The sequence below is a fragment of the Atractosteus spatula genome, chromosome 18 (assembly GCF_055471065.1).
Source record: "Atractosteus spatula isolate fAtrSpa1 chromosome 18, fAtrSpa1.hap1, whole genome shotgun sequence".
Lineage (NCBI taxonomy): Eukaryota > Metazoa > Chordata > Actinopteri > Semionotiformes > Lepisosteidae > Atractosteus > Atractosteus spatula.
In genome coordinates this window covers 4338233-4359923 of record NC_142723.1, presented here as the reverse complement: position 1 = coordinate 4359923, position 21691 = coordinate 4338233, and the positions used below count along the sequence as shown (strand labels likewise).

Below are 21691 nucleotides of genomic sequence, written 5' to 3'. Positions count from 1 at the left end.
CTGTTCCTCATTTATTGCCCGTGGCGTGCCTGCAGTTAATGTTCATTGATCCACGTTCAATAAGAGACCTTCTGCACAATTAATACATTTCTATGGCAGAGCACAGCTAAACGCAACTTGATATAGTTTTGAATATTTTACAAGATGCCACACGCTCCCTTGCAAACGTAGTGCTGCCATCTGTTGCCCAGAACCGATATAAGTACGAACACAAGCCTGATAACGTCCTGCAGTATTAGCTGTACGTCAGTTTGGAAACGCTGCTGAAAAGCTTCGAAGCACAGAGTCAGCGCCGAACCGCAGGGGTGACTCGGCTGGGACTCCAACCGCGCTCAGGATCAAGGGGCAGTCGCTTACAAATGTCCTATTTGAGGCTTTTTTGTTTCCCAAATTGCCGTCAGTTCTTAAATCGTTGAATGAGTTCTAACTGGTACCAGTCCTGTACCAATGGAACAAATAAAGGTTTATTCCGTGAGAAGAAGGCTCCACAGCCGAAACGTTGCGTTTCCCCTTCTTCTCTTTTCAGCACGGAATAAACTTGTTCCTTTGCAGCCTACGCATGCTGACGCAGATCCCTACTTGTTCTGTACCAATGCCTGTCTTTCAGAACCTCCCTGACTTCTGCCAAGGGAAAACTCTCATCGTGGACGTGTCTGATACACGGTCTCCCCCACCTGCGTCTGGCCATTACGTATTGATAACTTATTGAGGAGATGTCCCGAAGTAGTTAGAAGCAACACTTTTAAAGACGAGTATTTTGTTCTAACCCAAAAGCCTACAATAAGTGCAGAAATCAAGAATCCCAATCAAGGATCTCAGTGGCGTTGTTGTGTAGTCGACTCTGGGGAAAATCTTATACAAGTCTGATGGAGAAAATAAGCAGGCGAATTGTTTAACTGACTACTGGGGTTGGAGCAAGAACTACAAAAACAAAAACCCCAGCAGGCTGTCTTGAGACTCCCAGAATTAAAGGCGTCAGTGAGCAGCGGTCATTCAGAAGTCAGCTGGAGCAAAACCAGCAGGACCGAGGATGGGAAGTACTTAAACACTAAATTGTTGTATTTACAATACCCTTAGCAGCATGAACTCTTACCTCGTCCTGGGGCCGCTGTTTCTGAGTGGGGGGGGCGGTGGTCAACTCAGAAGTGTTAGTCGCCACTTACTTATTAGCAATCGCTAGGAACACAAAGAGCGATTGAGTTACGTTGCTTCAAACAAACGTCACATCATACGTGGCATAAATAATACACACGAATAAACCAAGCTGCTGTAATGCGTGGAAACGTTGGAAATCACTGTAGCTAGCCATAATTTACATGATGAATAATATATGCGTTGCTTTGTAACACTATCATGCATTTGCAGAAACATCCTTGACGGTCTTAAATCATATCAACCACGACGAAATAACCTAGAACTTGAATGTGTTTAGAACAAAGCAAAACTACGATTGTGGTTTAATTCTGAATGTTTTCCGTATGTTGTACATGCTTAATTCGTGGCGCTCTGATAGCTGGACAAAATACATCACGTCTGCGGGGGGGGGTGCAGAACTGTTTATTGACACGTTTTTGCAATACGGCGGCTCGTTTTCGCTGAAAGTCCGTTTCAACAATTTCAACAACTTCCAACAATAGAGCTTCCCTTCTACTGTCCTGAGCGTCGCGGGGGGTCTCTGAGCTCATTACGTTTTGTGTCCGCTAGGGGGCAGTAACAGCGTCGCCTGATTTGGGATGCACCGCATCCTGTAATTCCGAACAAACCACATCCAACTTCAGAAAGCCAGAGAGCAGAGAGGCAGAGGCAGAGGCGCAAATCTGCTAGCATGACAATAAACACGTTAAGTCAAGGCGGCAACTACAAAGTGCAAATGCCGTGCTTCACAAAGGTAAGGAGTATAACATTTTCTATGTCGTTTTTACTTAAATGCATTTTGCCACTCTTGAAAGAGCTAAGACTACTTCTCTCGTGGAAGCTAATGCTCTTTTTCGTATGCTCAGAGTAAGAAAGACAGCGTGAGCTGTGCATCTCTGAACCTAAGCACAAACAGCCGAATACACCGCTATGGAACTCCCTTTTTTAAATTACATCGAGACATTAAAATGATTTCCAAATGACTGCTGCTGTGCACAGATACAGGCGAGTAACATTGCTACAGTTGCGAACAGTACGCGTGTTCGTGTCTTTAGAGCGAAGTTGGTTTATTTTCGAAAGAGGCAGCGTGCTCTCCCTTTTCTGTGTGCTGGTGTTCTTCTGAAATGTGAGGGTAGGTGAGGCTGGCTTTCATTTACAAGGCAAGGCTCATACCTCTGCGTGCTGGAGAGCGAGGGAGATCGGGACCCAGTCTGGAGCTACTCGCGGAGAGGCGCGCCACTGTCTGCCGGCGGTCGCAGCCGGGGACGGTGCAACCGGTTCAAAGTGTCGAAAAATAAAATGAACATGGTTATGCATTAAGAAACCGACTTAGCGCGAGTGAACTTTATTTGTCTGGCGAGAATCACAACGTGATTGCGTACTGTGGTACAGTATGTCATCGTCAGGTGAAGAGTTTTCGGATCTCGTCACAGCACATGGCGCGGGTCAGGAGACTATGACATTTATTGAAAATAACTGAACATCTTAGATTTAACTAGACACCATTCGTTTGTTTTGAGGTGCAAACTATCGGCATGAGCGCATCGAGGTGCGTTTATTCATAGGACACACTGAAGCAGCCTATGAGAAGTCCAATACCAGGAATTTCAAACGGAACGTACTTAACTTGATTCTGGATGACAGCGGGCAACAGATTTCCTATTATTGGACCTTCAGCACCAGAAAAATACCACGAGAAGTTGGGTGGAATATTTCACTTCTAAATCAGTTAATACTCGAAGACCCGAAGGAGTGAATTCTCCTCTCTATTGTCTGCTGGGTGCGAAGTCAATGACGGAATAAAGTCCGGTTCTTTTCTTCTAGATGGAGCGAGTTATTGTGGCCATGCAGGACCCCGACATGGGGATAAAGATGCGAAACCAGCGCCTCTTGATAACTGTGATCCCTCACGCAGTGACAGGTGAGATACATAGATAAGAGTTTATCGATCCCGAAGGGAAACCGAGGTGTTTCAGCAGCCCAGCCCAAGACAAGCAATAACAGACATCAGAAGAGACGAAAAATTAAAATAAGTACAGCAAGACAAAGTAAAATAAATTAGAGTTAGGTGTGTGCAAAATATGCTAAGAGTCACTGTAAAACAATAAAATATGTCCAAAATGCGCATAGATACATAAAGAAATATACAGTATACCTACAGTATGGGTCAGTGGTCAGCGGCCCATAGGTATATATTTAGGCCCATAGGCCTGCGGACACTGACCTCTGCTCGTTCTCTTGCTCTGATAGCGGTCAGGTACAGACAGTTAAAAACTGCTGCAGTCCCTCCAGCGTTTTCTGTTTCAGTAAGATTCCCTGAAGAAAAAGAGGTATCCCAGTATCCCAACAAGCCTTTGTCATCATTCATTTTCATCAACTGGATCCACACAGAACGTTTTGATAGATTGTTTTTTTTACAGAACACAATCCCCTTCAACAGCAGTCAGATATAGCTCCCTCAACTGCAAATTCTTTTTCAGAGCAATTAAATGAGATTTCTGTGAGGAATGCAGCCCGTTTGACTTTTGGCATGAGGTCTGGGGCTATTAGAGAATAGAATCTTCGGGTCCATCTACACACAGGAGGCTTCAGGCAGACGTGATCGTGGAACGCCAGCCCGAAAGCGGAGTAAATTTGAATAAGTTAATTGAGGTAGATATTGGATGGTGCTCTTGCGCACTCCTTGCCTCTAACCTGGTGGAGCAGGCAGTAGACAGCAACAATGATGTGAAGAGGGAGTCTCAATTTGCAGAGGCGCTGAAAGGCCGGGAGACAGAGTGCTCTTCCAGCAGCACTCGAATTTGAGCTCTAATTGTGTCGAGGCCTGGAGACTCAGTGTGTGCCTGCACAGTGCTGTTTTGGGAGCTCCTGAGTGTTTTGACTTCATTTCAGCTGATCCTGTGAACGTTGTGATGTTTCACCATCTGTAAAGTGTGCTTTTAAAGATACAAATAAGGGAAAGGCTCTTGATAATGTGTGGCTGACTTTCTTAAGGTCTTAACTACACGGCTGGGTGAGCTGTTTTTTCACTCAATAGAGCAGAAAATACTAGAGATTGTGTTTTTCAATGCTAACAAACTGTCCACCTGGAATTTCTGCATTATACCTTTCTTGGGCTTTATTATTGTTTTAGTTCTTAGCTGCAATGCTTTTTCTTTCCACTAGATATTGTCCCAGAAAATAATTTTCCTTAGAAACAAAATTCAGTCAAGGCAAACGGAAGAACAGTACCTGCATCACGAATGAACTGCAGAACAGCTACAAAGGGCCTGCTGTTCCAGGAAGGCAAATTATAGGATGTCTTACCTGACAATCCTGTAATTGATGATGAATGATGTAGAAAGTTCATTTAGACCAGTGATGCATCACTGCCTCACACAGTGTTCTACAACTCCCATCTGTGAATCTGCAGCCCTGATAAATACATGAGGAAGAGAAAAGTCCCTGTATACTGGGAGGATAACCACAAGGCATTCAGGGTCTCTGGGTGTGTGACTGATGGCTTCACAGGCTCACAAAAGCATGTCTGCTGATAACCCCCCGTGTCACTGCAGCTGTTGTACTCTGGTAAGGAGATAATGGGGTTTAATGTTCCTGCTAGTAAAACAGAAAGACAATTATCAGGCCTGGGGAATCCTCCTCCTGTGCATTAGAGTGGGTATTGATCTCTCTGGGCTTCTTTCAGAGCCCTGAGATTCCTGCCTGCTCTCTCAGTGAGCTGTGCCCCATAAGTACCTCGCTACAGTGGGCATTGATTTCTGTTTTCCTTGCTTCTGTATCGTCTAGGAAATGATATCGTGGAGTGGCTGATTCAGAAGTTTTCTATCACCGAGGAGGGTAAGTGGGGGGGAAGGGAGTCTGACTCTGACAGGAGGATGAAAACCCACTTGCAGCCCTCTGAACGCAGCCTGGGTTGAGTCGGCCCAACTGCTGGATTTGTAGAGCCTGAATGACTGATGGGGCCATTAAACTGTGATTATAAAGCCAAAGGCCCAACACTGTGCTGAGAATAGTGAGAGAGATTCACGAGACAGAAGGGGAGGTCTCAACTCAGCTTACACTGAAATATTTTTAAGAAAATGAATGATAATCAAGAGATCAGTATTTGTGAACAGTGTGCTTTTTAAGAGAAATTAAGGTCAACAGTGTAATGCAGTAAATAGTTTCAGTACACACAGATAAACTGTCAGAGTTATTTCCTGTGTGTTTGTAGTCCATGACGCTGTGTAGTAAAAGCATGCGTCAAGCCACTATCGTGTTTTGTAGATCGCTGAATCATATTTAGGACACAAACAGAAACTACATGGAAGTGCATTTAAAAGCAAGAACAGGAGACAAGTCTATACCCAGCAGTTGTGGGAGTGTGGAACGTCTGCCTTGGCCATCTGGTTGATTCTCATACCCCGTCTAACTTTAAAGAAACAGCTGGATGAGATCCTCTGGCAATTAGCTACCAATGACCAAATAAGCTAGGTGGGATTCTTATGTTTTTTTAAAGCACAGATTTACTTTCATTGCACTACAAATAAAATTTGATTTAGAGATAGGAGGACTTCAAAATTTGAAGTCCGCTGTGCTGGTGTTCAGGTTCAGTCTTGATTTAACTTGGCAGCAGAGACCGCCAGTGACTGTCAGTCCAGGACTTGCCTGTGGCAGAGTTGTGCCACACTTTCTTGCCTTTCATGTTGGCAGCCTTCTAAGCATTTGTATATTCTCCTTGTTGATCTGAGGTTTTTTTTTCTTGGCCTGCTATCCATCAATCTGTTGAATTATTGATCTATTTCTGTAGTGGAGCAATTACTCTAATTGATTGGCCTGAGAGCTGTTAAATAATGGATGGAATCTATACAGTTGGCTAATGTTGCACCAAAACGATGGATAAATCTGCCCATTGTATAGAGATAAGATATAGAGCTTCTCCATTTATTTTAAGTCATCACACGGCACTGGCTGTCTAACTGAGAGACAGTGTGGTTTCCCATGGTGCAGATAGCCTGTAATTTAAGAGAAGTCAGGGAAAATGGAGAAGCTGGGTGCCTTGGGAACAGAAAAGATCCTTCTGACTCCTGAGTAGGCAATTCTAGTACAGCAGAAGGTTCAGCAAATCTGACAGATGCTAGATGCTTTTGTTGAGGATGGACTTGTGGAATGGAGCAGGCTGGCCTCTTACAAAATCACAATTACAGTATGCACACTGGGATATGAGGGAATAGACCTAATCCTTCAGGATTGATCTCAGGGTGTCTTGAAGGCATTGCAAAAGTAGAGCGACTGCAGTGTAGGATTTGCTGCCTCTGTCTTGGACAGTGGTCAGACGCGAGATCACACTTAGGCAGTCCAGCTTCACAGAGACTCTTACAGTCCCTGGTCTTTCAGTGTTTTTGTGGCCCAGGTTCTGCTGCAAGTTATGGAAAAGCTTGCTTTCAGCCTGGCTCACCTGGTAAACAAAACTCAAGTTTCCAGGTAAGCTGGAAAAAAAAAAGTATTTTCATAGACCCGTGAGACCTGTACTGGGAGCCTCTTTTTTTCCACCTCTTGCTTAACTTAGCAGCTCTTCATTTCTGGGGAAGTCATAACCAGGAGTCCTTCCTGCTGTCTTGTTGCCATGTCGATGGGGACCCTGTGTGTCTCCAGCAAGTCCCTTGGGCCAGCTGCAGGATAGAGGACACGCCCCTGAGGGCCCTGGGCAGCCAATGGCAGGGCTAGGTTAATGCAGGTGGTAATTACCAGTCACTCAGAATTAACCCAAGCCCCAGCGCAGAGTTCACCCGGTGCTGTGTCTGCAAGAGAGAGCATGTGTGTCTGTATGAATTAATTAACATCCTACCTGAATGCTAATTATATATCTGAATAATCAGGCATGAGTAAACATTTCCGATTAAATGTTATTGTTTTGGCTTTTCTGGGCACAGCTGAAAAGCCGCTTTTTTTGGTCACGAGAGCTAGGCTCACTTTGTAACTCTGTAACCCCCTTGGCACAGTGAGGCAGCAGATAGCGACTTCAAGACCCCTCCTCCTCCTCCTCCTCCTCCTCCTCCTCAGTGACTGGCTGGTCTCAGTGTGCGCTCCACCGTGTGGAAAAAGAAACTTTCCAATCTATCTGTTGTTTATTCCTGGCTACGCCTGACTCATCCTTCTCCAAAACGTCTGCGAAGCTGAATAGAGTGTGACCTGGAGTTCTTTCTGTGCTGGTGTGACTGGACAGTTTTGGAATTACCCGTGTGAAAGTGGGAGAGGAATGTAAACGAGTTTCCAGAAAGGAGAGGGGGGAGGGAGCAGAAAATCTCATTAGATTACAGAAATAGATTCGGTAATATGCAGACTATTGGGCTGCAACGTTTATTCAAGAGTTTGTTTTTCAGAGGCCTTGCATGTGGGCAACCTCATTGTGAAGTTCGGCTACATTTACCCTCTGAAGGACCCCAAGACCCTCATCCTCAGGCCTGACGACTCTCCCTACCGCTTTCAGGTCTGTTCTTTCTCACACAGCACACCGCAGTGTAGTATTGGATAGTATGAAGGCTTACTCTCCGTATTATGTGCGTGCTGTGAGTTGCTGGTAATGATGGGGCCATTCCATGTGCGGGTGTGTTGCTACACTGATGTCTCTGTGCAGACTCCCCCCTGATGCAGCTCCCAGTCCCACTCCAGTGTTACTGTCAGCCCCTTTACACTGCAGTCCTAATGCCCTGGTATAGTGGCGGGGACACTATACTGTAGTGGGCGCCATCTTCTGGATGAGACGTCAAACCGAGGTCCTGATTCTCAGGGGTCATTAAAGATCCCCGGGCGTCTCTCGATAAGAGAAGGGAGTTACAGTATCCCGGTGTCTGGGCCAAATTTCCCCCCTCGGCCTTTACCGTGGCCTCCAAATTGTCCCCATGTGTGATTGGCTTGCCTTTTTGCCTGAGATGGACTGGCGTCCTGTCCAGGGTGTACCCTGCCTTGCGCTCGTTGCTTGCCAGGTAGGCTCCGGCTTCCCGCGACACCTTATGGTATAGAGCGGTTCGGTAAACGACCCGACATGACACTACAGGGCTGAATTTGCTACCAGCACTGACTTTAAAAAAGCAGATACTCTCTCTTTTAGTTGAACGCGCTGTTATAGGGCAAGCTGTTCAAATATGTTAATTGTAATCATCATACTCTGTCCTCTGCTAGACTCCCTACTTCTGGACAACTAATAAATGGCCCGCATCAGAGCTGGACTATGGTGAGCCTGCATTTGCATATTTTTTCAAGGTTAAGAACCAGGAACCCAACCTCATTTCTCTTTAGATTAGTGGGCTGACAGTAGAGGGCATTTGAAAAACCGGGAAAAACTAAAAGCAGCAGGACTGGACACAGATATGCAGATTCATGGGACGTTTTGTAATATTGTTTCATCCTGTGGCACCGAGGATCAGTTTTAGACTGTTTTTTTGTGTGTTTTGGCTCTTCTTGTGTTCTCGGCATAATGACTCACTTTTCTTTTTTTTTTTGAACCGGTGAAGCGATTTATTTGGCAAAGAAGAACATCCGAAAGCAAGGAGAGCTCGTTGACTATGAAAAGGTAATGAAATAAACGACAGAGCTTTCTTTCTTTCCCTAGGATTGCGGTGCATTTAGTTCGCTTTGGCCTTTGCCAAAACAAACATATTTTATGTTTAACACATTTTCTAACGTATGTCTTTGTGCTATAACAAGCAGTTCTGTGTCGAGCTGTGGTATTTTACCAGGCTACAATTTTAGAACACTTACACTGGTCACTGCAGGACAGCATCAAGTCGATCACCAGCCCCTCCTGTAATACTGCCAGCACTGATTTAGCAGGTTTTAATTTTTAATTCCCATTGCCACAGAAGCACAGATTTTAGTCCCCAGTTATGAATTAGCTACGCTAATGGCAAACTGTCTCTGCAGAATTAATGCGTGGCTCCAGCTGTTACATGCTGCTGTTCTGCAAAGATTTGAACTTGTGATCCCTGAGCAAAGGTTTGCCCGGGCAAGAGTGAGCGGCATTTGGGTCTAAATGGAAATTGAGATGTTTCGTTGTTTATTTTTTTGTTTTGTTTAATCTGGGATCTAGATCTCACCAGGATTAACTGGATTGCGGCCAGGGTCTCCCACACAAAAATGCACAATCGACGTGCTTGGGATTAAGTCATCCAGAACTCTTTCTCTTATTAGTGCTTCAAAGTCATAGAAAACCGGATAAAAACGAATCTTTTTTTACTTTCTAGAAGGCTGATTTTGTTGCAGTGGGAGAGGTGTTATCTACAGTACAGAGCAAAAGTCTTAACCCCCATCTCACACAGCCAGTGAACAACTAAAACAAGGCTGATCTTACTTGTGACTTGATGAAGGCAGCCCTCTTTCGGAAGATGAAGCCTCTCCTGTTTTTCTTCAGTTGAGCAGGTTTTTAACTCAGCGGCTTTCAAACATACTGTTAGAAATTATACCTGAAATGGCCGCTTCCTGCCATTCCTAAATTGCAAAAGGCAAAAATGGCAGAATGTATGAACAGGTTTTGTTTTTCGCGGCTGCGTGCTTGTGATGTCAACATCGCGCACAGCTGTTCTGTCATGCGAGCTCTGGGCTCACCCCATTAGTGCGTCTTGCACTTTCTACAGTGCACAGCCAGAGCAAACCTTTTACTCTTCCTGAAGGAGTGGAGCCTTTGTAAGTCATGTGGCTACTTTTCCTGACATAGAGGCTGACCACTTTGCATTGAAGTCACTTTTCACTTGTTCTGTGCGGTTGTTCGGAACCAAAGCATATTGATGCCCTTTGCTGTTTCTTCCATGTGGCTTTTCAAGATCTTTATTCTCTGTAGGACAACTACAATCTGCTGCATAAACGGATTAACCACACCTGGGATTTCGTGGTGATGCAAGCCAGGGAGCAGCTCAGGTAAATAGTCTCTGAAAACAAATACACTTGGTGCTCCAGCTGAGAAAGAGCTCTCTTTACTTCGTGGTTCATGAGAGGAGCAGATGTAGAGTGCAGGATTCTTTTAAGGATCGGTTTGTAAAAACTATTTCTAGTATGTTCGATTGAGGCATTGTTAAAATATAATAGTTCTATCTCTGTTAGGAATACAAAGGTAAACAGGTTGTCCATTTGTGGTACAGTAGTTGATATCCTTGTATTTAAGTGTGCTTTAGGTTTTATTTTCCTTGAAGAAAGTGACTTCAGGCACTAAGAGGAATATGCAGTCTGAAGTGTGAACTGATAAATCATGAGCTGCTGATTTGCGGAGCAGGTAATGATGGAAATGTGGTGTTGGTCAGGAAAGGCACTATGTGGGAATAATATCTAGACTTATGATTTCAATAGATACACGAGGTTCATATAAACAATATAGAGGTTTTAAATAAAATTTGTATTCATCACTCTTGTTCAAAACTAGGAGTCAGATTTCAAGTAAAATTGTTTTTTAAATGCAAAGCTGCAAAGAAAACCAAAAGCTATAAAAGAGTACATTTCTACAGGACCACAGAATCCTTATTCAGCTTGTCAGCATGGAGACCTGATGTGTTGTTTGTCTATTACTGCCAGTTGATGGAAGTGAACTCGCAGGAGTAGTTTACATGACAAAGAGCCTTATTTCCGTGGTATGGGCAGCTGATCACCGTATTATTAAGCTTTTCCTGTTTGTACAGGCACTTGATTTCCTTATTTACAATAACTTCCTGTGCCACTATGTGCTGAATGTGTTTTGAACCTCTGCTTCTTCTATGCTTTGTCTATGAACAGCACACATGAATAAGTTGAAGGATGTTAGTGTCTCTGCTGCGACAGGGGCAGGAGACTCACATTTCGAAGCACGCAGTCCTAAGAGCACCCGCTGGACAAGTAGCTTCATTTAACCCTCCTGGTGAAAACATAACCTTCCATCTCCAGCTGACCGCAGGCTCGCTGCCGGGTCCTGCTCGTGTCTGTCAGTCTCGGGGACGTACTGTCCTGTTCTCAGCGCCGCGTGTTCCTCTCTGACTAGGGCTGCGAAGCAGAGAAGGAAGGGTGATCGGATCGTGCTGGAGTGCCAGGAGCAGGCCTACTGGCTTCTCAACAAACCTCCAGTAAGTTAGACGCCCAGAGGTTGTCAGAAAATGCCCAGTTGAAACTGTGAAGATGTTGCAGATTCTGGTGATTATTTTCAATGCTCACTGTATGTTGGCCTAAACACTTACTTTATCCTTGTTTTGTGACTCGCCATGAATCTGATCAGTATTCACGGAAGTTTAAATTTGTAATAATAGACTTTTGGGGGTGCATCTGTAGGTTGCTTTACAAGAAAAGTAAGCGTTCTACGAGTAATTTCATTTTCAACAGAGTACAGTATATCATCTCACCCTCAGCAAGCAGCCTGAGTGACAAAGAACTACTCTCTATTGACTCAGTTTGTGTTGTACACATTGTATGACACCTCCTGGAAAGAAATTGCCACTGATGTTGCTTAAACTCATTTCTTTGAAGAGCTAGGACAGTTTTTACTGGGGACTTTACTTGACCCTTCATTTGTGATTGTGATGTTTCCACTTTTCTAACGCTGAACTAAGTAAAAAACAAATGAAAAGGTTATTTAAAGATCAAGGAGAATTTAACATTTCAGGAATGCTGCGCTCTGTTCTGGCCTTGTGTCTCAACGTAACGATTAAATATTTAGGAGTGAGTTAAAAGCCCAAACATGCCTTCCTGTTGGGAATAAATTACTATGAGTGGTAAGGAGCAGTGAGCAGAAAGTGTAGTCTGTAGCTGGGAGCTCATGAATAATCCAGAAAGACTGACTGAAATAAAGGAATGTAAGAACAACAGTGGATTGCTGAGGCTGAAGAAAAAGTAGCTCAAGGGCAGTGCAAGAGTCATTCTCTCTCCACTGCAAGTTTAAGTGTGGAAGGAGGCATCAGCATTGCTTGCAGTAACCAGCTGCGGGATCTGTAGCTCATTTTCAGCTAGCAGCAGTTTTGTGTTATCAGAATTCACGGTTTGCTGACTTTGAGGCTTAATAAATGAACATTGTGTCACCATGACTTTCCTGCAGCAGTGCGTATCCTGTGGAGCCATTTCCATTTCAGCAGTATTAAGATGGCGTAGAAGCCTGATGAACCTCTATCTTCATCCAGAATGAGTAACATGCTCCGTTAGAGTGTGCAGTCCACGAGAGAGACCGGGAGCTCAGAGTGTGAGCAGATTAAAGATCAAATGGCCCAGAGAGCGCATTGCTCAACTTCACCAGCAGTAAGCTGCTTTCCGGCCAGAATCAAAAGCTCTGATTGATGCCTGGAAAATATTAACTCTAATTCCAGATCAAGACTGCATATTTAAGCTCTGCCATTAAATATCTTACACAATATTTGGGGTGGTGCATTTTCAGTCCCAGGGAACATCTAGACAGGTTGAGAAGCAGTGGCATTATTCATCTCCAAAGGGCAGGCAGGATGCTCTCCACCACTTCCCGTGCGTTGTTCCTCTATTCTGTGCTAAAAACAACAATTAATTTCTAATTCATTTAACATGAATTCTGTGTAATAGGTCAGCTTCCAGTATTTCATTTTTTCCCCCATTCAAGGACATCTAATGTTACAAAGTATATAGCCAATTGAATATCTGTATTTCAGATTGAATTATCCTGCTCTTGTCTCCTTGTGAGACAAGCTGGAAGTGATCAGGTAGGCTAATCGTAAATGCCTCACGGCATCAGGTTTGTTCTGTGAGCTTACTGTGTCTTCCAAGACAAATGCACACTCAGCCTCAGATATGCAGATCATGAGAAAAATAGCGCATAGCTCAGCACAACCAGTTCCGTTCGTTACCTTTTACTGTGAGAAGTGTCCTGTCACCCCTGCATATCCATTCATCCATTTATCCAATATAGGACCCCCACTTAAGTTTTGTTTAAAATCACAAATACTGGGCAGCATGGTGGCAGTTAGTGCAAGCTACCACTACCAGTACAGCGCTACAGTACAGATCACACAGGACTGTATTGCTTGTCTGCGGTGGTATCTTGGTCACCTTCAGGAGAAGGGGGAAAAAAAAGCAAAAAGCTATTGATTACTGACCATCTGCCAAGCCTTCAGATTCCTGTTTCTAGAAAATCACGTGGCCAGGATTCCCACCGTACGGTTTTCCTTCTGAGCAGGTTCTAGATCATCTCGAGTGCTGTATGGGAAACTACAACTGGCACAGGTCTCACGTTCGTAGCAGGTCTGACCATTAGGAAAAGGTCCTGCTACGATCCCATTATCACCTGGCCATGAAACATCATGTTGGCAAATATTGCAGGAACCTGAATCAGGGGCACTGGAAGCTTCTTTGCCGTTCAAGCGGAAATATCGGTGAAAACCACTTTTCATTTACTGCTACGAGGGCAGTCAAGCAATCTCTTCCTGTTTCCCAGCCTGGGGCTCTGGACGTGTTGGAGCGTGGCCCTGAACGAAGGAACTGCCTCAACTCGCGTGTCCAGCTGGTTAGTGCCAAAGCGTCTCTCTGCGCTGGAGTGTAACACACAGTCCCTAATTAGGAAACACGTCAGACTCCACAGAGAGTAGCAATATATTCTCAATCAGGATAGCCTCTTGCCAGAAACAATGTGTTCCTTTCTATTGCTCACACATTTGTATTAAGATTTTTCTGCTGGTGTCTTGTATAGTAAATAACATTCGTCTTTCCAGTGACCTTACTAATCTGTTGCTTTTTATTTTTGCTTCCCGTTCCCTAAAAAAAAAAGTAAGTATACACTTATCTGGGCTTCTGCTTTTTTTTTTATCCGTGATGGATTAAAAATTGTTTTGAAAGGTTGCCTGACTGAAAAGAGATTTTGCCACGGTTTCGAGAACTGCAGTAGCTGGGGGGTAGTTCTGAGCACTGGGGTGAAGGGGCAGGAGAGAATTGGAGTGAAATGTAGAGACGTAGTTCTCATCTGCAGCTCGCGTGACCGTGAAATACTGTAGGCCCGATACTTCGATCACTGTCTCCTGCCTACGGCCTTGCATGACTGCAGCTTAACAAAGCGCCTCCAGTTGGAACCCCTCTAGAGCAGTGGCACTTTGCTCATAAAATACAAGTAGTGTGACTGAGGAGCCCAAGGACACGGAATGCCTGGGCAGGCGGGTATAAACAGTGCCATTTTAAATGATTTCCTTTTCTTTCCTTTCCCTCCTCAGAAAAAAAAGAACAGCGAATACTACAAGAAAGAGGTGAGTGTTTCGTTCGCTGCCGCAGCGTGTTTCCGTTCGAGTAACAGATAAGCCTGACGGAAGGGCTCAGCCAGAACGAAAAAGACAGAAAGTAGTTCTCCGTTTGGGCGAGATATCGGAGTTTACTGGGTTTAAACGTTGAGAAGCGTGGATGAGGGTGATAATAACTGTGAAGGGAAAGTAAAATCAGTGCACTGAGAAAAGTGCTGTAACACCATGGGCATTTACGGGGGTAAACTTTCTACAAGATGAAAGAGGCTGCAAAGGACGTTACCCTAACTGAGTGGGGCTCTTTCTGTGTGTTATGTGCTAGATTGAGCACAGCAGAAAAGCCCTGAGCCGAACACGAGTCAAGTCCTCCATCTGCCTGGAGGGGTGGGCCAGCACGTCGTCTCATCCCACACACTCCCGAAGCTGAGCAGGACTCGGGGGCCCACCAGCAATGACCACACAGAGCTGTGTGACTCTTCATTACCCTGCGGCCTCGTGCTTCAGAACCAGATTGAATCTCTCTTCCTGACATCCGTGTCCTAATGCACTGCATGTAACATTGTGCCTTTCTCAACATTATCCCGTCACAAAAGTGGTCTAAAAAGAATAGTTCAGGCAGGGTAATGCTCTATTTAATTTCAACTGACTTAAGTAGTGCCTTTTTATTAGTTCTCCGGGTCTAATGGAGCCCTTTTTTATCTAGGAGAAAGCAGGTCACGGGTACTATGGCCTTAAATGACACACAGATTGTGTGGAGCTGCAGAACAAATGCTGAAAATACTAAGATAACTTTCTTTACAACTTGCTTATAATTTATCTTAGACTTTAAATTTCCCCTGAAGGCACATGGCTAAGTGCTTAGGCGTTATTTAAAGTCAAACAATTGATTGGGTCACCTGTCGAAGAGCCCCCTTTAGGACCGAGTATGCAGGCGTCACCTGACTGGTGTTGCTGTGTCCACCAGGTTTGTCAAGTACAGCGAGCTGTACCACTGCCACGATCCCATAATGCAAGGCTGCCTTCCCAGTAACCCCTGGATAACAGACGACACCATGCACTGGTCTATGAACGCAGACCTGTGAGTACCGCTGCATTCAAGATTTCATCTTTTCTAGTGCGTCGCCTGATACCGACTACTGTTCCTATTGAAGATGAGAAAATTATTAGTATCACTTGCATGGGTACAACTTCTTTTCTTTTTTTTGTGAGATATTAAGACTTATTCTCACTGAAAGGTCCTAAACAGATTCGGAGAAGTCTCTTCCTACAGGCCCCTGCTTTACGGACATGTTGTTGTAGTCTTAGAAGATTTCATTGTGTTTTTGTTTGGCTACAGCAACCTAAGTAAGCTGCAGGTGGCTACAGTACGTCCCTTTTCTTACTTGAGCCCTTCAGACGTTTGTGTTTTGGCAAAGTGCAGCAGAGACGTGCAGTTTTAAAGCTGAGTACCGCTGTGTGTGTGAAGGGTGGCCACGCCTACCAAGATGAGAGTGGAGCGCTGGGGCTTCAGCTTCCCGGAGCTGCTCAACGACCCTCTGGGGCGAAGAGAGTTCCACCAGTTCCTGGAGAAGGAGTTCAGCGGTGAGCAAGCAGGACCAGGAAGCCCAGACAGGACCTTGCAAGCTGGAACAGAAAAAAGAGAGTTGTGTGCATGCGTAGATAGCATAGTTAACAGTGGCTGCATGTGTAAATGATGTAACAAGGTCAAGCCGTAGACGTTGGTATCCAGTAAGCTGATGGGCGGCTTCTGCTGCATCTCTGTTTACTGGTGTTTATGCTGTTTCGTCCGGCAGCTGAGAATCTGTGTTTCTGGGAAGCCTGTGAAGACATTCGACATGGAGAGAGTTCAAAGATAGCGCAGAAGGTGGAAGAGGTGTACCAGTAAGTGCTGATCTCTCTTGTACAAGGGCTGGGTCTGGTAAAAAGTCTGCACTAAAGAGTCTGCTCTTTTCCACGTTTCTCCCGGGGTGGGTAGGACTGGCTGTACCGTAGAGGCTAGCACCAAACTAGCGTCAACGTTTGGGCTCACTTCCACCAGACTGGTTTTCGCTATTTCTCTGTTGTCCAGGCAGTTTCTGGCCCCTGGTGCCAGCAAGTGGGTGAACATAGACAGTAAAACCATGGAGAAGACACTGCAGGGGGTCAAAAACCCTCACCGCTACACTATGGACGAGGCGCAGATGCACATCTACTTCCTGATGAAAAAAGTAAGAGCGTGCTTCCAACCACTTTCTTAAATTTGGACAAAAAGTCATGTTCAAAGCCAACAGCAGTTTTTTATCTGATTGATTTAGTTTTCAGACACTGTGTTCTCGCTAGAAAGTAATCGCTGCCCTCTGTGCCTGCAACCAAATCATACATGTGCTGGAACCACTGACTGTGAGCAAGGAACAGCCCTCAGCTGAAGCAAAGCCAAAGTGTCTCTTCCTGCTCGCAGGAAGCAGAAGATAATTCAAGACTGATTGGCTGCAGTGCAGCATTCCCCTGGGATATAAAGGGTTTAGTAGATCGTGATGTTATTTGTTTTTCCAATTCTGTTCTTTAGGACTCGTATCCAAGATTTTTAAAATCGGACCTGTACAAAAATCTGCTGGCCAGAGCAATTGTGCCGCAGGAAACAAAGAAAAGGTACAGTAAAACCTTTCAAATCTCAAATCCTCACTTTGTTTGCTCTCCACGCCGCTGTGAAAGGCAATCAGAATTTTTTGTTTTCTATCGATTCCTGTTTCATCAGATTTTTTCCATCAAGTCACATTCCCCTGAGCTCTCGCTAGAGCAATGTGGCTGCACATCTCTTTCCTTCCCCTCTGTCCTTACTGCTTTCTGCATCTAGCAAATGGCTCTTTCAGGTGTGTCCTGTAGTCTGAGCTCTACCTGACTGAGACAACTCGGAATTCGGAATGTGAGGTTAACAGGGCAAAGGGGCAAGATGATTAGTCAGTGGGAATATATTGGTCTCCCATCTAAAAAAGAAGAAAGGAATTGTGGTGTGGTTAGGAGCATCTGTTCCTGTAGAGAGCGTGCCAGACTAACAAATGTCTAGCAGGTCTAGCAGGTCTATCCTCAGTGTAAAAACGGTGGCTGGATTATCAAGAAGGTAGCTGCGTCAGCAAACTCGAAGAAGGCTTCACAGCCGAACACGTTGCCTTTCTTTTCTTCTGTTTTCAGCACGGAAGAAATCTTCACTTGTTCCAATATCAGGAGCCGTGGGAGCAGGCGTCAGTACTTCCTCCTCTGCTTCCTTTCCCCTTGCCCGTGTTCTAACTTTGCCTCACTCTCCCCCTCCTGTTCTCCCTGCAGCGTTTTTCCGTTCATGAGGAGACAGCGCCACTCCAGCCCCAGCCCCGCGCTGGTCTCGCAGCCCGCCGAGGATGATGGGAAGAGCAAGGCCGCGCCCTCCTCCTCCGGAACTGTCTCCCAGGTGGAGGAGTAAACCCGTCTCCCAGCTTGGATTCAATAGGTCACCTGGCCTGGGGGGGTGGGGGGGCTTTTCCTTTCCCTCCAACGGTCTAACAGACAGGACCCAGTGCGTAACCCTGGTGTTTCTCCTCCCACAGCTTTTTGTTGAGTTTACAGCCCTACAAGGGGTTCCCCCTAAGCCCCACTGACAGAAACACGAAGCATTGTTCTTAAATAGTGGATGCTAGGCCAAACCACTTTTAAAAACAAGTTCGGAGAAAAACAAACGTAGGACATGCGTAGCGGTAGCTGCATTCTGTAAGCCAGCCTGCTCCAAGTTGACGTTTTTCCAGCAGACACCTTAGCAGACACTAAGCAGGGAAAGACTGGATCCTGCAGAGCAGAGGAATGTCAGCCGGACGATTGAGCAAAACCCCCAGTTTCACGAAGACACAGTTTCCCCTCCCTGTCTCCCGTTGCAAGTGGATCATTACGTCTTGCAGCCGGCGCTGCCCCTGCTTTGCTGTGCTTCACGCCTGTCTGGAGGCGGCCGGCTGGTGATTTACACAGCGCTGGTCCGGGTAGTTTAACGTTACACCTCTGCCCTGCTGTAAGACAGCTCTGCGTCGGCTCACGCTCTTGTATAACTGAGTAACTCTTAAAGTGTTGGAAAGGGGAAAGAAATGTAGCTTTCTGAAATTCAAAAAATGTTTATGTTTCAAAGCAGTGCCAGAGGTCTGGTCTGAAAATGTAACGATGGGTATTGTATGGCTCTTTACAAACAAATCTGGGATACTAAGATATTTTTTAGGTTACGTTTCTATGAGAACAGTTAAAGTTGGGTGTCAACCAAAAAGACAAGAGTCTAAGAGTTCTGGTTTGCTTCCATAAATGATTATTCACAGGATTAGTTTAAATCAGTTTGCTGTATATTAAGAAAATGTACTGGATTTCCTTATAATAGCACTAAAAATGGAACTTAGAAGATCCAGTACAGGTCTGATTGACTTATATGAAATGTACATGTTGTTCATGCCTCATGCCTATCGAGTATCAGCATCTCTCTCCCTCTCTGGCTCCCCCTGTTTCTGCAGCTGTGCCTGTGTTCCCATCCTCTGCTCATGTTCTCCATCTCCAGCCCTGGCGACGCCCCCAGCTGGGCACTGGCCACAGTGCCCTCCCAGTGCCCCTCTGCGTGCCCTTCTCCCAGATACAAAGGCCCCAAGAGGTTCTCTCTCTCTCTCTCTGCTTGCTCCTCACACCCGCCACATTCACCTCCAGTGTCTGTCTGCTGTCTCTCTCTCTCAAGCTCCTGTTTGCTCCACGCTGGCATGAAGTCCATCAGTCTGGCCTCCAGCTGCCCCTCACACACACCCCAGCCCCTCCACCCCCAGCACACTGTCCCGAAGGAAGGCCAGCAGCAATGTTGCTCATCACTTTTTTCTTTCACGCTTGCCTGCTTCTCGTTTATTCGCTCACAGAAATTAGCCTTTCCGGACAGCGCTCGCAAACCAAAGAAATGCCCTTTTTTACTAGTTGAGCTTCGAGTTCCAGTTGACATTTCCATTTGTCCCCATCAGAGGGCAGTGAATGTTCATGCCAGCATTTCCTCTCTGGGGTCTCAGGGTCATTCCCAACTCTGCCAACAAGGACCCCCCAAACCAGACCATCGGCACCCCAGTTCCCACCCCTATGACTTGACTGTTCTAATGCTGATCTTAAAACACAGGGTTGCAATATCAGTCTGTTCAAGCTGTTGGGAGATTATAAATTACCCTTAAATGTTGTAACCGGAAACCTGCACTTTGCTGAAAGCCGAAAATAAAATGTTACAATTGAACAGATGAGCAGTGTGATGAGAGCAATTCTGCAGGTGATGAGGCTGTGCAGGTCAGAGCTCAGCCGGTAGAAATGCCAATTAAAACACAGGTTTGCTGGAGTCCTGACAGCACTGAATTGCAAACCAGGAGGTAGAAAAAGCAACACATGTAATGGATTTACACTGTTCCGAGATCAATGAATGAGAAGTGTGCTGAGGGCAGGAGCTGTCGCTGTTTTTGTCTTGTTTTACTTTTGATTTAAGGTATTGACTTCCGTTTTTGAGTAATGGTATAAGCACAGCATACAAAACTAAAAAAAAAGCATTTCAAATTTTAATATAAAAACTTAAATATACAGAAAGACTTTTGGCTTTGTGGAAAATTAGTTACAAGAAAACTCCAGAAATGCCACATTAAAATAATTTGTATACTGTCAAGGAAAATGAAAATGCAAACCATTGGAGTCATCTTTAGCAACGATAACCCCTTTCAAATTTCTATAACTAATTGTAAGTGAGCTTTTGTTACAATTCTTTGGTCATTTATTATTTTAACTATTACTGCATCAGGTTTTTAATGCTGATCTACAGAAGAATCGTATTAAAAGTGCGTAAAATGTAAGAACATTTCCCCTGCCTAAATAATGAAACCAAGTGAAGACTAGAAAACAGAGAATTGCTTGTGTTGCAATATTGTGAATATTCTGTGGAGATATGAACACTGATGAACGACTGAGCACCTCTGTGCTAATTAACATTTTCTTGAAGTACAGTTTTATAGACGTGTTTTGCCGTCTATCCTGTGAAGAGTAAAACTCCCTCTAGTGGTTATTCAGTAAAATAGCGAACCCCCTGAAAATGGCAAACTAGTGACATTTTTCAGCTGGATGTTACAGTACTGCGGAGCTATTAAATTGTGAAGGCAATATTTTTAGTTCAGATCCCAGACTAAATGATCAACAAAATATAAATTTCATTGCAACATATTCACATTAAAAGCTATAGTGGTAGCTAAATAAATTAGTGTATGGTACCTGATAAACTGCAATATGGCATGTGCTTGAGAAAGGATTTATGAGCATATGACTTTAAAAAGAGACAAATCTGATGATTTTGTGAACAGATGCATTTTGTTATTTTTCTGTCTTATGCTTATTTACACATCTCTGTCAACAGCTCATGGTGTCTGGAGCTGCAGGGATATTAAAAAAACCGAGGATGCTGCTACACCCTTGATCTGCACTCACACTGCCTCTGTCAGTGCAATGGTGGGGTCCTCCAACAAAGCCTTCAATCCCATCTGCAATTAATATCACTTTGACTGCCGACTTAGCTGGGCCATAACTCTGCGATGGCGTCTTGCCAGAAAAGCAATTTAAATGATAGAGCAGGGCCTGATGCAGATTAGGTGTGATTTGCCAGTCCGATGTGCCTGCCTGCAGGGTTTTGAAACAATCAAACAGCACAGGTAGGCCAAGTGCTCCACTTTCCACTGTCACACACTGAAACCTGCTTGTTGCACAAATGAGCTCTTAAGGTTCTGCTCTGCGGCAGTTCCTTCACTGTTTTTTCACTCACTGATTGAACCACCTTTTCTGAGACAAGTAGTGCCTTTTGTTATTACTCTGTTTGCAAAAGAAAAGCACTTATTTGCACATCTTAATAAAGAACAATATGTCAATGGATGAGACTGATTTAGAGGCACTCCCCAGGCGGTCTTACCTCTGGAAAGTGTGGTCACGTTGGTTAATGATTCTCCCCAGGTCAGAGGCAGCTGGCGGTTCTGCGGGGTGTTGGGGAACCCCGATGAGTGCTGAGGGGAGTGCTGGCTACACACAGGCTCCCACTGCGCCAGAGGACACGACTGCACAAGCCACTACAGGCCACAGCCCTTCGCTCTGAGGCAGTGACCTCACACAGCGCAAAGACAGGGAAAATTCAGTGGGGAAAACTCACTTTTGTACCCATGCTTTGCAAGAAAAGGGGAAAATGTTTTGTCCCAGCATCTTCCACAGGAGAGAAATTCACAGCTGTTGAAGTTCTCTTAGTAATAATAATAATAATAATAATTCCTTACACTTACATAGCATTTTTCAGGACACTCCACTCGAAGCACTTTACAGGTAATGGGGACTCTCCTCCACCACCACCAGTGTGCAGCCCCACC

The 21691-nt window shown here is 44.9% G+C and overlaps 2 protein-coding genes across 2 annotated transcripts in view; one reads left to right on the top strand and one right to left on the bottom strand.

Annotated features, from left to right (window-relative positions):
• The first annotated feature begins 1705 nt into the window (after positions 1 to 1705).
• On the top strand, positions 1706 to 17802 carry rgs11 (regulator of G protein signaling 11). Its single transcript, XM_088936466.1, has 17 exons — positions 1706 to 1888; positions 2959 to 3055; positions 4921 to 4971; positions 7497 to 7603; positions 8296 to 8347; positions 8628 to 8686; positions 9950 to 10026; positions 11114 to 11195; positions 13517 to 13585; positions 14292 to 14315; positions 14629 to 14690; positions 15271 to 15384; positions 15772 to 15887; positions 16100 to 16187; positions 16375 to 16513; positions 16852 to 16934; positions 17607 to 17802. Exons 1-17 carry the CDS (start codon positions 1826 to 1828, stop codon positions 17737 to 17739), a joined length of 1416 nt encoding a protein of 471 aa, XP_088792592.1. The 5' UTR covers positions 1706 to 1825; the 3' UTR covers positions 17740 to 17802.
• Positions 15924 to 21691, bottom strand: part of pgap6 (post-glycosylphosphatidylinositol attachment to proteins 6) — a 26993-nt gene continuing 21225 nt past the window's right edge. The window contains exon 13 of the mRNA XM_088936465.1: positions 15924 to 16124. Within this exon, the coding sequence (XP_088792591.1) occupies positions 16011 to 16124 (114 nt within the window). The 3' untranslated portion in view covers positions 15924 to 16010. The remainder of the gene's footprint in view (positions 16125 to 21691) is intronic.

What these genes read in the sequence shown, in the direction of transcription:
- rgs11 (XM_088936466.1), top strand. Translation starts at nt 1,826, where the DNA reads ATGACAATAAACACGTTAAGTCAAGGCGGCAACTACAAAGTGCAAATG. An exon ending in TGGTCTATGAACGCAGACCT is followed by an intron (nt 15,385 to 15,771) that starts GTGAGTACCGCT and finishes GTGTGTGTGAAG; the next exon opens with GGTGGCCACGCCTACCAAGA. An exon ending in AAGGTGGAAGAGGTGTACCA is followed by an intron (nt 16,188 to 16,374) that starts GTAAGTGCTGAT and finishes TCTGTTGTCCAG; the next exon opens with GCAGTTTCTGGCCCCTGGTG.